The sequence below is a fragment of the Pelodiscus sinensis genome, chromosome 2 (assembly GCF_049634645.1).
Source record: "Pelodiscus sinensis isolate JC-2024 chromosome 2, ASM4963464v1, whole genome shotgun sequence".
Taxonomy (NCBI): Eukaryota; Metazoa; Chordata; order Testudines; family Trionychidae; genus Pelodiscus; species Pelodiscus sinensis.
Genome location: NC_134712.1, coordinates 75,230,853 through 75,246,403, shown reverse-complemented (window position 1 = coordinate 75,246,403; position 15,551 = coordinate 75,230,853). Strand labels below are relative to the sequence as shown.

Sequence of the window (15,551 nt, the reverse complement as noted above, 5' to 3'; positions counted from 1 at the left end):
TGGCTGATTCCAGGAAGCTGGGGGCAGAGCCATTCTGCCTCCAGCTTCCTGTAGTCAGCCCCTGGTCAGTTTCAGCAGCAGCGGCTGAATCTGGAGCCAGTTCCGACTTACATACAAATTCAACTTAAGAACAAACCTATAGTCCCTATCTTGTACGTAACCCGGGGACTGCCTTCACTGTCTTCATTATGACTGTCTTTTGAAGGCACAAGTGTTGGAAGGATTAGGGCCTTAGGCTGGGGCTACAGGAACAAAGGCATTGCCACATTGGACCAGAACAGTAGTTCATCCAGGCCATTAAGCGATCTCCAACATTTGCCAACACAAACTGTCTATTTTTTAGCATTTACTTTCATAACTCTTGGTATTCTTATCTTATCTATATAGTTTTTAAAAACGTCTTTAAATCTTGTTAAATTCTACCTACAAAGACGACCCAGGGCAATGAGTTCCACAGTATAATTACCCATTAGGACAAGTAGTAATGGGCTTAAATTGTAGTGAGGTTTGGGTTGGACATTAAGAAAAACTTCCTGTCAGGGTGGTTAGCCACTAGAATAAATTGCTTAGGGAGGTGGTGGAATTTCCATCATTGGATAGGTTTCAGAGAAGATTAGGAAAACACCTCTTAGGGATGGTCTAGATCGGGGTGGTCAATAATTTTTAACCGGGGGCCACTTCAAAAATTTTTACAGTGGCTCCAGCATGCCCTGGAAGGGGAGGGGCCTCAGGAGGACGGGGCAGGACTAGAACACTTCCATGCTTCTCTACCCACAGACCCTGATTGGTCTGGGGGTGGGAGAGTGCGCCAAGTCTTTGTCCCTCCAAAAGAGAACCGCCAGCTGTTCTTGGCAGTTCCCTCTAGATACCCATGTCCCTGGTGGTGGGAGGAGACTTCTCATGCTCCCCCCTGCTGCTCCCAGGTCAATCTGGGCCTGGGGAGGGGGAGCACATGAAGTCTCTCACTCCCTGCCTCTGCCCTGCAAGGGAGTGCCGTGCTTAGAATCAACTGCCGGCTGAGCAGCAGCTGGCGGTTGACTTTAAGGCTATGTCTAGACTACAAGATTTTTTCGAAAAAAGTTGCCTTTTTAAAAAAAAAAAAATTCACCTGAGTCTAGACTGCTGCCACATTCTTTCGAAATCAAATTGAAAGAATGCAGCAGTTTTTTCAACAGCAGTAAACCTAATTTTATGAGGAAGAACGCCTTTTTTCGAAAGAGCTCTTTTGAAAAAAGGCGTTCTTGACTGCAAACAAGGCTTTTTTGAAAGAGAGCATCCAGAGTGCCTGGGTGCTCTCTTTGGAAAAAGCAGATAATTTTTTCAAAAAAGTTGTGGCTGTCTGGACGATCTCTTTCAAAAGAAGCGTGTAGTCTAGATGTACCCTAAGTGCTGAGCCCCTTGCAGGCCGGGAAGAGACTTCATGCGCTCCAGCTACCCCTAAGCACTGACTGGCCTGGGGATGGGAAAAGCACGCGAAGTCTCCTCCCATCCTGCCAGCAGCAGAGCACCATGCACTCCTTGCAGGGCAGGAGGAGACTTCACACACTTCAACTTGGCTGGATCTGGCCTGACAAGTCAGTTCATCCAGCCCGTGGAGGCCCTTTTGTCCACTCCTGGTCTAGACAGTGCTAGGTCCCTGTTATGAGTGCAGAGGGCTGGACTAGATTACCTCTTGAGTTACCTTCCAGTCCTATGATTGTATGATTTCATGAAACTTGACATTTTTTAATTTCATTATATGCCCCTTCTGTGCTTATTATGAAATAAAGGAGAACAGAAGTTTTTGATCTACTTCCCTATACTATTTTAAATACTTTTATGATGTCAGTTCTTAATTGTCTCTTAAAATTTTCTCTCATGAGATTTTTTTCCCACGTTCTGAATATATACCACCAAATTTGCAAAATCCTTTTTGGAAACGAGGTGACCAGTAAGTAACACAGTTTCTAGATTAAGGATAAATCATTGATTGATGGAATTGTAACACAGGTCATATCTCGAAAACCCAGCATTCTCTGGTCTGGCAACATCTGTTGTCCAGCAGGACCATGGATGCTCCTGGACCAGAGAGCCTGGAAGCTTAAGGGCAGGAGAGTCAGCAGGGGCCAGGGCAACAATGTCAGCAGCCCGGCTGGAGGCAGTGCAAGACTGGGTATGGAACCCTGTGGCAGCCTCCATCTGCCCATGGCAGCGCGGGGACAGGATGGAGTCCCCCAGCAGCTTGGGGATGAGGCCAGAGCTCCATGGCAACGTGGGGCTGGAGTCTCCTAGCATATGACAGGAACACTGGGTCGGAGCACCATGGCAGCCCACGGGAGCGTGGGCCTGGAGTCAGAGATCCTTGGTAGAGGGACTGGAGTCCCCTGGCAGCTTCCTGGTCACAGGGCCAGGGCCCCGCAGCAGGAGCCAAAGCCTGCACTACCCCAGGGAGCTGGCAACAGCTGGGGTGGGGGAGGGCGTGGCAGGGTGTCTGTTGGGACAGCCTGCCAGCAGCAGGCGATGGGAGTTGGGGGCCGGTGGCAGAAGATCTCCCCTGGTTGGGCAAATTCTCTCATTCATGACCGGTCAGGTCCCAATGATGCCAGATCAGGGTTGTATTTCCAACTTGTATTTCCTATTATTAGTGCCCATCCAGCTCTTAAAATGTTGTTTGCTTTTTTAAGAGCAGCTTATCATAGAGGTAAGGTCTTCATTGAGGAATCCACAATGATGGCCTGGCCTTTTCCCCCCCAAGGTGCTGCAGTTAGCTTACAGCTAGAAATATATAATGCACGTTTCCTCACAGCCATCTCTGGATTTGGGTGTGTCCTAAATAATTTTGTGTCATCTGCAAAATTTGCAACCTCATGGGCTAACCCATTTTCCAGACATTTGATCAGTATATTAATTTCAATATTCGTATCTTCTGCCATGGTGAAAACTGAACTTTTATTTCTACATTGTTGTTTTGCATGTTAGCTTCAAGTGAGTACAATACAATGTCATTACAATATATAGAACTAAAGCTTTCAGAACATATGTAAATGTGAACACATACCATTGTCAGATGCAAGGAAAGTAGCATTATACATGTTGTTTTCCACATACTGTGATTCTCTGTCCAATACTGCAATTGTAGTTATCTGTCCACTAATTGGGTCAATTTTTAGCCAGTTTGCAGGATCTGAAAGCTTTGAATACCTGCATAGTTGATTATAAAAAATTGTATTGATCTGCCAAAAAGCTTTTAAAAATGAAAGATAACAAATATATTTTAACGACACATATATCTGGTACTATTACTGTGTTTTCCAAGTTTGTTTAGCTTTGAATTCTTGAGTTTTTTGGATATACATATACTGTTTTAATAAAGCTTTTAAAAGCCCTGCCAAGTAAGCAAGTGAATACATAACTCTCTTTTACATAAGATATATATAACGGTCTGAAAAGTGAATGTACACTTCATAAATGAGTAAAATGCGCAGTTTTCTTAAGCTACGTATGACTTATTCACCATAAAAACAAAGATTTCACATTCAACCATGATTAAAGTATTTTAATAGGAACTCCTACTTGATTTACAGCATAAGACCCATTTATGTGGCCTTCTCAAGTCTGTTAACTATGTGTGCATGCATGTGCAAAAAGAGGGAGGAGATAGTAGACATATTCTAATTTGACAGCCCTAGTTGGTGACAATACTTGTGAGTGACAATATCTTGATGGAAAGATACTTGTGTTGACCTAGCTCTGTCTCAAGGTTGGCTTAACTACATCCACTTAGAGATGCAGAATTTTTACAACCTGAGCAACTTAGTTCAGTCAATATAATTTTCTCTGTAGACCATCCCTAAATAAAGAAAAAGTAAAATTATATGAAGCCTCATTTTATACGGCAAGTACAAAGGAAAGATTTTTTGCCTGCATGAATTCCACAGTTGATTGGGACAGGATCATGAATCTTCATCTGATGCAGGGTAGCCTTAAAATGGAGCCCCAGTGGTCACAGCCTATGATCCCAATTAAAAAGATCTGTCAGCATGAGCATAAATTTAAGCCCCACTCAATTCATGGGGACTGCCTGTATGCTTAAAATTCTGTATGTGTTTAGGTGCCTTGCTGAATTCAAGCCCTATGAGCAGAAGATAATGCCATGATTTGCCATACCTGCAAATCTGAACTGGATGCAGATTTATTTGCCACACCACTTTCAGAGCCCACCCGTAATTCCAATTCTACATTACAGTAGTACACAGAGATGTAAGACATGGGCTCATTACTTCATGCCCAACCCCTAAGAAATACAGCATTTCTGCTGTGTTTCAAGTATCTAGAACCCTGTGTAGAGGGCTGTGGGATTAGGCCCAGTTTCAAGATTACCAGCCTGGGATAAAACAGGGATGTTCTTTACACCGTACCTTAAAGCAGTTTGCTGCATGAAACGATCTGGGTCTTGAGCGGTGAAAGTAGTTAACACGTTACCGGCAAGAAGTCCTTCCTCTTGCCGGATAAGCTTAGGGTTTGGAACAAAATATGGACTCTCATTCACATCAATGATAGTAATGGACACAGTTGCTGTTGACTGAGGAGGATGCTGAATTCCTTTGGCCAAAGGCACTTGATTTTCCGCAGCTACAGTAAGCACAAACATCCGATTGGTCTCAAAGTCAATTGGCTGGCAAAAACAAAAGGGGAAGAGATATTAGCCGTTGTTCATATTAGTGACTAGCATGCAAATAAAAATACTTTAAAAGTTATATTTGTATAGTGCTTATATTGAGCTAGATGGTCACAAGACCTAAGCAAAAGAAAACCACTTACTGAAATGCTAGTATGTATAAAAAATACAGAATTCTGCAGCTCTTAAGGACAATTTCTGCATCAGCTCTACTAGTGCTAAGGGCAGCTAGTAACATCCACAGGCAAAGAGATTCAGGGGGCAATGAAAGCATATCTGACCCATGCTTAGTGGATTTAGCTACTCCTGGTGCCCCCAGGGGCATGTTCCTTTTTCCACTGTGACTGATTAAGAATTTCCTTCCGACTTCTGCCCCCTCAAGCATCCTTAAGACAACTTAGACCGAATCAGTGCTTAGAGATTCTCTGGGGAGGATTTCTTCAGAATGGCATTTATTTATCTAGATTTATTCTGCCCCCCCCCCCCCTCCATTCTGTCAGTTTTTAAAAAAGAATTTAATACGAAGTATTTCAAGCAGATTATGCCCTTGGGGATTTAATGTGATTCTCTTTATACTGGTTTGATTTGAATATCATTTTGTTTGCTCTTTCAGAGGTTTCACATATCTAACTGTCAGTAGATCTGAAATGGACTTATATGTGTCTAAATACAAGACACACAAGCAGCCAAGTGTGTCTTGTTAGCACAAACATAACTGGCATCTTCGAGAAATGTCAATTGCATAGTATGGGGGGAAATAACCTAGCATGATATGGAGCCAAGATTGAAGTATAAAGCCACAGATTTCCCCCCCTAAGGTACTGAAAGGATAAATTAATAATAATTGCACCATATCCCAGACTGGTACAGAGGCATTTAAAGCCTGAGTGCTGGATTTCATATCATTTCACCTACTTGAGTAGATAGTCCGAAAAGGAACCAGACAAACCAAGAGTCCAGACGCTTATCAAACGGATGAGAGGAAATGGGATTACTTCTTGACAGATTCAAATTGTAGTACTGCCTTTTTATCACCATTTAAAAAAAATGGACATTTTTTGGCTGGTGAATTAAGGTGGAGTACCTGCTCTATACAAAGTTTTTGAATGAGGTTTTAAAAATAGCAGAGTCAGAATAGCTTCCTTTCTTTCATCTTCAACTCCACTCTCCTTCTACTCTGGTATCCTCCTGATTGGCTATTTTGTATCAGGGGTACAATGAGAACACACTAGCATTGTATTTGTGGGGAAAGGCTTCCCTAGGCCTGGAAGACCAATGCTGACCAAAAGGCAGAAAGTAGTGTGTTTACTACTCCACCAGTCAGCTGTTAATGATAGTTCTGAAGCTGCATCTAAGCAAGTAGACTTTCCACAGCCTAATTTTTATTTCTGACAAATAAAGTTTTTATAATCTGCCATTTAAAATCTAGCTAACCTGATTTTTAGAACTGGTAGTTTAGACTGCTCCTGATAAAGTAAGTAGGAAAAACATCCAAAAGGAAGCATGACGTACGTTAACTTTAAGTTGAAATTTCACACTGGCCTCAAGATTGAGCTGCACAGAAATATTTATTCTCATTGATTTCCCATTTATCTGTCTCTGCTTAATTCAATGAATTGTGTGTATCACTTACCTTCACAACAGTTACCAACCCATCATTACTATTTGGATCAGTCAGAATAGTAAATCGACCTGTAGGATCTCCACCAGTCATTCGGTACATTGCATTCCAGGCGGGAGTGTGTGGCTGATCCTTATCAGTTATGGTTAGATTAGTTACTATGACATCCACTCTATTTTCAGGTACCTCGCCATAAAACTACAACAAAGAAAAACAAATGTAAAAATGTATCTATAGATTTTAGAAATATGTATCTGTCTGAGAGTCTGTTCAAGATCTCCTCCTAAGTGGTAAGCACTAGGATCACCAAATCTGGTATGCAGCTTCTTCTTCGCCTATTTAAACCAAGACTAGGATTTGGTTGTGCCAGGAAAACAGGAAATGCCAGGAATGAGACTGTTTTCCAGAACATAGAAAGGGAGAGGGCAGAGGAAGGGCGCAATATTCACAGATACCACTGGGGGCAGAGAGCACAGGGGAGAGCTATACTACAGAGTGACTATAGCAGGCAGCTGTTCCACCAAAGAGTGGCCAGCAAGGCTGGGGCACTGCTATCTTGTTTGTCACCAGATTGGGAAAGTGGGCCCCCCCCCGCCTATGCGATAGCTCCTAGTGGTCCCCTGCCCTGGGAGGGGGCAGAAGGAAAGCCCTCAGCAGTCCCTCCAACCCTCCCGTGGAGGAGAGGGAAAAAAAAGACCCCATTGCCCCTCTCCTGGACCAGGAGTGGCCAGGCAGAGTGAGAAAGACCCAGGTAGCCCACCTGACCCAGGAGGTGGGAGGAAGAAAGCTCCTGTTGCCCCTTGATCCAACAGGGGGCAGGGAGAAAACCCCCTGTCCTGAAGTGCCCAGGAAATGCTGGGTTAAGTCTTCTAGTCTACTGTGTATTTGAGAAAGACTGTCTGGCTGTGAGCAAGCCTCTCTATCCATCCATTTGTTCAAGAACTCCTCCTAAATGGTAAGCGCTTAGACTTTCAAATTTGGTAGGCAGCTTCCTCTTAGCATCACTTAAAACAAGGTTAGGGTTTGGTTGTGCAGGGTGGTGGTGGTGGGGGGGGGAGATGAAGCTCCCCCCAATTTGTATGGGAATGAATAAAAAGAACATGTTCTAAAGGTACGTGTAGACTGCGTTGCTCTTTTGGGGATACAGGAAGTACTCCGAAATAGCAACGCCGTGTCTTTAAAAGCGTCAGCTGTTTCCCATTTCTAGGAGGGTTAAGGGATTTGTTGAATAGTGCCTTATTTTGAAATGTGGCACTGTACAGACACCATGAAATACTCCTCAAAAGCAAGAAACTGGTATTCATCTTAGTCCAACTGTGCACCAAAAGGCATATCCTCTGTTGGTATAAACGGTCTTGAGTGGAGCTATTGTAATCACACACCTAGGGTATGTCTAGCTACAGAGTTTTGTTGGAAAAATGGCCATTTTTCTGACAAAACTTGAGGAACATGCACACTGCAATTGCATTCTTTTGCAAGACAACTGAAAGAACAGAGAAGTTTTTCCGGCATTGGTAATCCTCATTCTATGATGAAGAAGCCTTTTTGCATAACAGTTCTTACACAAAAAGATGTGTGTGGACGTGGAAAAGGGAGTTCTTTTGGAAGAGGAGGAAAGAGGAAAAAGCACAGGCGCCCTGGTGGACATTCCATCCATAGTAATCACAGCTTACATGCGAGAGACCGTCCGTTCAGTCTGGACGCTCTCTTTCGAAAAAGCAGGTAGCACCCACACAGCAAAAGTTCACTGAAAAAGTGCTCTTTGGGAAAAAGAGGAGTCCTGTGGCACCCTATAGACTAACAGATTTATTGGAGCATTAGCTTTCATGGGCAAAGACTTCTTCTTTTGGAAGATGTTTTTTCAGATGATCTCTTCCAAAAAAAATTCTTCTGAAAGAAGCCTGTAGTCTAGACATAGCCAAGTGTGGCTCACTGTTCCATATAGTGGCACTTATACCACTTAGAGTGAGAGATAATCTACAGCTTTACAGCTCAAGTTGTAGAGGTTCCTACACAGCTCCAGAAGTGCCAGGTTCAAATCTGCCCAGTTGTGGTTACACTGTGATAATTTATATCACCTCAGGATTTTGCTCCATATGTTGAAAATCTGTGAGGATTCCTGACATCTTGCTTTAGTCAATCTAGTCAAAATTCCCTGTGATCCATATATTTGAAAAAAAAATAATCTGACAAATACTTTAATAAAGGAGAACACCAGCTGGCAGTCTATCATTATTAAACAATAATGTGACAGAGCAAACTAAAGACCTATATAAAACCACTTAAGAACTGGGGGAAGGGAGATTGAGTCTTTAGCTAAACTATTAAGTTTTGGATTAACTATGGTATGTTCTGAGGCACAGATTCCCCTCTAATTTAAATCTTTGTGAAACAGCAATTTAATTCATGAAAAATTCCTTGGAAATGGCTACAAACATTCATACCCTTCATTTACTTCTGAGCTGTACTTACAGTCATAGCAGTGAACTCTGGAGGATTGTCATTGACATCTGTCACTGTGATGACAGCAGTTGCTGTGTTTGAAAGACCATATGTTGGGTTTCCTTCCATGTCCGTAGCTTGAATTATTAATGTATACTGCTGTACTTTCTAAAACACAAAATGACATCAACATAAGTTATATACAAAAACAACATTCCAGCAGGACAGCAGGTGTTCCATAAATTGTGCTTTATTACGCAAAGAGCCTATCATACTGTTTATTCTAGTTAACATCACTTGAAATGACTGAAGCAAAGTTTACACCACCAGAAGCACAGCAGTACTTTGCATCTAAAGATATTAAAGTGCCTGCATTTTTCATACATCACTTGTGACTGGAGAGGGTTGCATGATATACTTTTTCTATGAATAATGAAAGAACTTTATACAAGTTACTGTTTATTACCATAGAGCTAGAATGTGACTAAGCTTTGTTTGAAATGGAAAAAAGGATAGTAGTTCAACCTAAATAAGGAGTAAGTCCCAAAGAGTGTTACAAGATCTGAGCCAGGGAGTATTTCTGGCCAAATGCTTACAACTGCCAAAGCTCTACTGCGACAAAGCCCAAGTATTAGAATGTAGCTGCAACTTCTTGATATCACTATGGAAACTGGAGCTGTCATGGCTAACAGAAACTAGTAAAGTAAATAAAATGCTTCCCCTTCCATCCTTGATTATCTCCATAAATGTAAAATATTGCAAAAAAGACAGTCCGTTACTTTTCCCAACATGCCAGTGCCAGTTACTTTATATGTTGTTAAAAACAGCACACAGTCCAGAGGATCTGCATCTGTATTCTTTAATCATTGCTGGAATTATTTCAGGTCTGACTGTGGCTTAGTGCTAGCTCTATGAAGAAGAATTGCCTTACAGATTAGATCTCAAAACTAGCTGGATTGGTACCAGCACATTTATTAAAAAAATTATTAAACAATTAAAAACATTTTCTGAACATGGTTAACTTCTTTAGTGCTCCCTAGGTTGGTGCGGTGATACCTATTGCCTGAAATTCACTTCTTCTTCCAGCAGAAAATTGGCAATAACATGAGCATTTATTACTCTGAAATATTATTTTCATTAAATGGATTATTGACAACTGCCAAAGAAAAAACATTTATATAAAAAAAAATAAGGATACCCTAAAAAACCTGAAAATTTCCTACTAATTCTCATCCACTCCCAAATATACAGGGAGTCCCCGGGTTACGTACAAGATAGGGACTATAGGTTTGTTTTAAGTTGAATTTGTATGTAAGTCGGAACTGGCTCCAGATTCAGCCGCTGCTGAAACTGAACAGCGGCTGACTACAGGAAGCCCTAGGCAGAGTTGCTCTGTCCCTGGCTTCCTGAAATCAGCCGCAGATCAGTTTCAACAGCGGCTGAATCTGGACTCCTGGGACAGAACAGCTGGGGCACTGCCGGGTAGGTCCCCGCAGGACCAACCCGGCAGCACCCCCGCTGCTCTACCCCAGGCGTCCCGCAACAAAAGCCTAGTCTGCTGGGGGGGGGGGCGCACTAGCTGTACCCCCTCCCCCCCCAGCAGACCAGGGAGACCCGAGCAAAGCCGCGGAGGCACAGAGGTCCCGCCGCCTCTGCGGCTCTGTTCCTGTCTCCCTGCTGTGCTGGGGGCGAGTTCCCCCCAGCAGACCAAGGAGACCCGAGCAAAGCCACACAGGCGGCGGGACCCCGCTGCCTGTGCGGCTTTGCTCCTTTGCCCCAGAGCAAAGCCGCACAGGCGGCGGGGTCCCCCGCCTCTGCGGCTTTGCTCCTGTCTCCCTGCTGGACTCCCCCCCAGCACAGCAGGGAGACAGGAGCAAAGCCACAGAGGCGGGGGACCCCGCCGCCTGTGCGGCTTTGCTCTGGGGCAAAGGAGCAAAGCCACACGGGCAGCGGGGTCCTGCCGCCTGTGCGGCTTTGCTCGGGTCTCCCTGCTGTGCAGCTTTTCTCGCCCCGGAGGACGCAGTGGCGGGACCGCTGCGCTCTGGGCCGTCCCGCCGCCCGCGAGCTCCGGGGCGAGAAAAGCCTCGTTCGTAAGTGCGGATCTGACATAAGTCGGATCCGCGTAAGTCGGGGACTGCCTGTGCTCGAGCTTGTAAATTGGAGGTATGCAACTGACTACTTCATAAGATAAGAAATCACAAGACAGAAATCTTGAGTCAATCTCCCTCAATTATTTTTAAGAAATCTAGCAAGGCTCCATATTTCTCATTTGCTTTCAAATTTTGGAGTGATATTAGGGATGTGAAAGAGTAGTGGATTAGTTGACTACTAGCATTTCCCCCCCTCTCTTGGGGGAGAAGCAGAAGCTAGTGCTGGGGAGAGCCAGTTTAATAGCCGGTTCCCCCCAACACTGTATCCGTAGTGTCGCTTCCAACCTGTGCTGCTGCCTGTATTAGACGCAGCAACGTGGTGGGAAGGGGCAGGGGAAGCTGCTCTGGTAGCAGTCCCCGTCCACAGGGGGTCCCAGAGAGGAGTTGGGAACCCCCATGGCCAGGGGCTACTTTGCCGCAGCAGCCTTTGTTCGGGGGCAGGCGGGAGAGAGGAAGGAGGCGGGAGGAAATCCTACATCCTCAGTTGGACCCCCTGCGGACAGGGACTGCTGGACCCAGCGCAAGCTGGGACTCAGCAAGTCCTACTCAGTCCTGCACTCTGAAGGAACTACAGTTTAAATGTAGGAGAAGCCGAACTGCCTGCAGGACTGGCTCTTACCACATTTTTAACTGTAGAGCCACATAGAGGGTAGGTCCTTCTGAGTGCATTCCCTTATTGACTAATTGTGACGTTGATAAAAATTGTATCGACTACACGATTACCCAATTAGCTGCCTCTTAACACCCTTAATTGATATTAGTATGTACATACTGGCCTAAGCTTTATAAGCATGCACACACTCGAATCTGACTTTCGCTTACAAAAGACGTAGGGTCCAATTTAAAAAAATCCTTATTAAGGAAAGCACTTAAATCAGGTGCGGGCAAAATATGGCCATGGACTGGATTTGGCCCGCCAAACATTTGGGTCAGCCCTGCCATGACCCTCCTGATTGCTAATGTCCTGCAGCCCAGTGGGGGTGCTCAGGCAGGTTGCTTGCCTGCCCGGACCCACATGCTGCTCTAAGTGTCCAGCTGCTGGGGCAAGCAATCTCTGTATCTGTGCCACTTGGGTGGGTGGGAGACAATGGGTTTCTGTATTTCACCTCTGACCCCAGCACTGACTTCACAGTTCTCATTGCCTAGAAACTGGCCAGTAGAACCTGCAGGGGCTCCTTCACCCCAACTTTCACCTGGGAGGTGAGTGGAGGTTCCTTTGTTTTCCTTCATACACAAAAGGCCCAACATTGCATACTATGGGTCAGTTTGATATTCCGCTGGTAAAGCTAACATGCCCCTTACTACTCTGCAAATAGAGCTAAAGGATCTGATCCAAAGAAGTATGTCCCATGTTCTTTAAGTTGAGGAACATGATGTGGTACCCAAGCTGGGGAAGACATGAAATGTTGAAACACGATTCACGTGCAGCCAATCGCTTTCAGCACATTCACTGGCAACTTCTGTAACAGTGCAGTATGCACTTCCCCACTCCGGGTTAGAGCATCTGGCTAGTGAATGAGAACTCACCCTCCTGAGACAGATCCCTCTGACAGCACTATTAGAACTGCAAACTATTTGGCTGCTTCAACACCATCTCCTTCAGTGAAGCAGCCAACTGATGGCTGCCGCTGTCTGAGAAGAGACACTCTGTATCTTTTCCACTCCAGTTATTTTAGAGCAGCTACAATTTACTCTTAACTTGCCAAATGTGCCTACCATTGGCTTCCAACATCTGGAAACATACTAATGTTTTTAGTTTGTTATGGATTAAAAATGCTTTATTTTGGTCTAGTATTTTAAATGAGTATTTATCAGGCACTATAATACAACAATGTTCAACAAAGATGTCAAAGCACTTATTTCTTCCAACATCTTTTACAGTTATTCACTTGTACATTAGTAAAGAGATCAGTGAGTAGAATTAATGGCAAACTACTTGGGTAAAAAGCATCTATGATGGTTAGTTTAAGGATCTACAGGGAAGTCCGGATATGGCAGCTGATTTCTTCTGTAGCATATCAGGTACTGCAAGTTGCTATGCAGGAGACGACTATGCAGTGTGCTGTGCATGCAGTGCAGCTCAGGAATTGAAGGGGAGGTGAGATCCTTTCTCTTCATGTGGAGCTCCTGATTGCCACAAGACAGGAGAGTAGCTCTATTTCTCATTCCCCTCTTTTCCTAAGGAGCTGTGCAGGAGTAGGGTGGAGCCTCTCTCCTGAAGAATCACTGCCCCTCCTGAGACACAGCTAGCTTCAGCTGACCGAGTCAGCACTGTCCTGCAACGGTATTGCCCGCGTGTGATTTTTAACTCAATGAATGCAAGCCGGCAAGCATGTCTGTTAAGGGTGAGTAACTGTGTTGCAGTTGTGTAAGTGAAATAATGCTAAAATACAGATCACAGGACAGTTCACAAAAAGAGATGCATAAGGAACTGTGTTAAATTAGGGATGTAACAATTAACTAGTTAACTGGTTACTCTTGGTAACTATTTAACCAGTGGGCTGGGGAAGGCTGCTCCAAAGCAGCCTGGCATTTAACTGGTTAACATTTTAAATTATAATTAACATTATTATGTTAAATAAATATATTAAATAATGTTAAAAAATAAATTATATTTTATAAGAAGCAATAAAAGGGAATTTTACTGCTTTCTGTATATGTCTTATTGACACAGCTTTCAAAGGCTGTAAAAAAATTTGAAAGTCATTTTATGTCTTATTGACAGTGGATTCTTGGTCTGGGTAGATGACAGGGCAGACAGTGAGTAATTTATCAGCTAGGCTGTAATCTAGCAAAACAGATTAGGGTAGGTGGCTAATGACTGGAAGGAACTAGCCAGCCACTAAGAGCCTACAAGGAGCAATCAAGAATACATAAAAGCAATGGTTTAAAGTTCTCTCTTTTATAAACATTTCATTCTAAAAATATTTTCTAAAATATTTTTACTTTATTCTGCTACAATACTAATTAACATTTTTCTCGTTTATTTTAAATCCTTTAAACTGGAGGGGGGGGGGGGGAAGACAGTGGAAGGGCAACATAGGACATACGACTAATGGACTAACATGGATTTAATAAAGACAGAAACAGCATACCTGTGCTCAAAAGTGGGGTAACTCATTACTAAACTATTATGCTCATTTGCTTTATGCTTACTTAAAGTGGTAAAATATTGCCCTAATGTTTTCATATTAAACCTTTAAACTAGTTATGCTTTGTAACTAGTGCGGACAGTGCTTTTTAATCCTACATATTATAAAGACGTTTGCTAGAAACCTCAAGATGAGTCTGCTTCTAGCCTGAAGTAAGGTCATCTCCAGGTCATCTCATCATCTTCCCCGCAACCATACCCACTGCAAGACCCTTGCCCCCACCATCTTCCTTACTCTAAGACTCCTTCCACTTTCTGAGCTAATTCATCTGAATGTAAATGACTGAGTCCTGATGCTTTACATTCTACACATGTAAGCAGGGTCTGAACCACTGCTTCCAATGAAGCCAACTGCCCTGTAAGATTCAACTGTTAATATGTAATTACATTTCATGCTGGAATGGGAAAGGAATCTGGAGTGTGGTTATGTAAATCCAGTTCAGCCAGTGCTATAGGTAGCCAGTACAAGCAGCGGTAGGCAGCCAGCGGGGCAGCTAGCAGTGGCAGGTGGCCAGTGGAGCGGCTGGCAGGAGCAGCGAGGAGTGGCCAATGGAGTGGGTGAGACACCCTCTATCACCACCTCCTGCCCAAGAGTGGGAGGTGAGCTCTGAAAATCACTTCGGAGCTTTGGTCTGCCTTGACCAAGGGCAGCCACTGTGAGTGGGGTACACAGAAAGGTTGGGCATGCAAATGGGACACTTTCATTGCTGGATTTGTGAGCCTGAGAGGCAAAAGATATTGCTCAATCCGCTTGAGCTGGGACATTCACTCATGGGTTGGTTATGAACTCTGTCGCTGTGTCTAGACTGGCAAGTTTTTCCGCAAAATCAGATGATTTTGCGGAAAAACTTGCCAGCTGTCTACACTGGCCGCTTGAATTTCCGGAAAAGCACTGACGATCTCCTGTAAAATCATCAGTGCTTTTCCGGAAATACTATGCTGCTCCCGTTCGAGCAAAAGTCTTTTTCCGAAAGACTTTTGCGTGAAAGGGCCAGTGTAGACAGCACAGTACTGTTTTCCGAAAAAAAAGCCCAGAGCGGAAAACCGCGTCTAGATTGGCCATGGATGCTTTTCCGCAAAAAGTGCTTTTGCGGAAAAGCATCCTGCCAATCTAGGCGTGCTTTTCCGAAAATGCTTTTAACAGACAACTTTTCCGTTAAAAGCATTTTCGGAAATTCATGCCAGTGTAGACGTAGCCTGTTTGTGGTGTTTTCCCACGTTAATGCCACGTTATTTCTCTCCCTCTTTCATTAAAAGTTTCTTTCTTACACTCAGACTCCGTGCTTGCAAGTGGGGAAACATTGCCTCTCGGAGGCACCCAGGGGTACGTGAATTTCCCAGGCTATTGGGTGGGGGCTCAAGCCAGTTCTGTGTGGGATGGATGAAGAGGAACCCCTAGATATTGAACCCAGCCCTGGCTGCTGCCAGTGCTTCCTGGCAGAAGGGTTACACACAAAACTAAACTCTAATAATATCCTTTACCCCTAAGATATTTGCCAAATTCCTGGTTTTCAAATCTTAGGACTGGTG

General features: G+C 44.0%; 1 protein-coding gene across 5 annotated transcripts in view; it reads right to left on the bottom strand.

Moving 5' to 3' along the window:
* Positions 1–15,551, bottom strand: part of CDH2 (cadherin 2) — a 176,671-nt gene that overhangs the window by 29,811 nt on the left and 131,309 nt on the right. For all 5 annotated transcript variants that reach the window (XM_075920791.1, XM_075920792.1, XM_075920793.1 and 2 more), the window contains 4 exons: positions 8,751–8,888; positions 6,291–6,476; positions 4,398–4,654; positions 3,038–3,180 (listed from right to left, as the gene is read on the bottom strand). In XM_075920791.1, the coding sequence (XP_075776906.1) occupies positions 3,038–3,180; positions 4,398–4,654; positions 6,291–6,476; positions 8,751–8,888 (724 nt within the window). The remainder of the gene's footprint in view (positions 1–3,037; positions 3,181–4,397; positions 4,655–6,290; positions 6,477–8,750; positions 8,889–15,551) is intronic.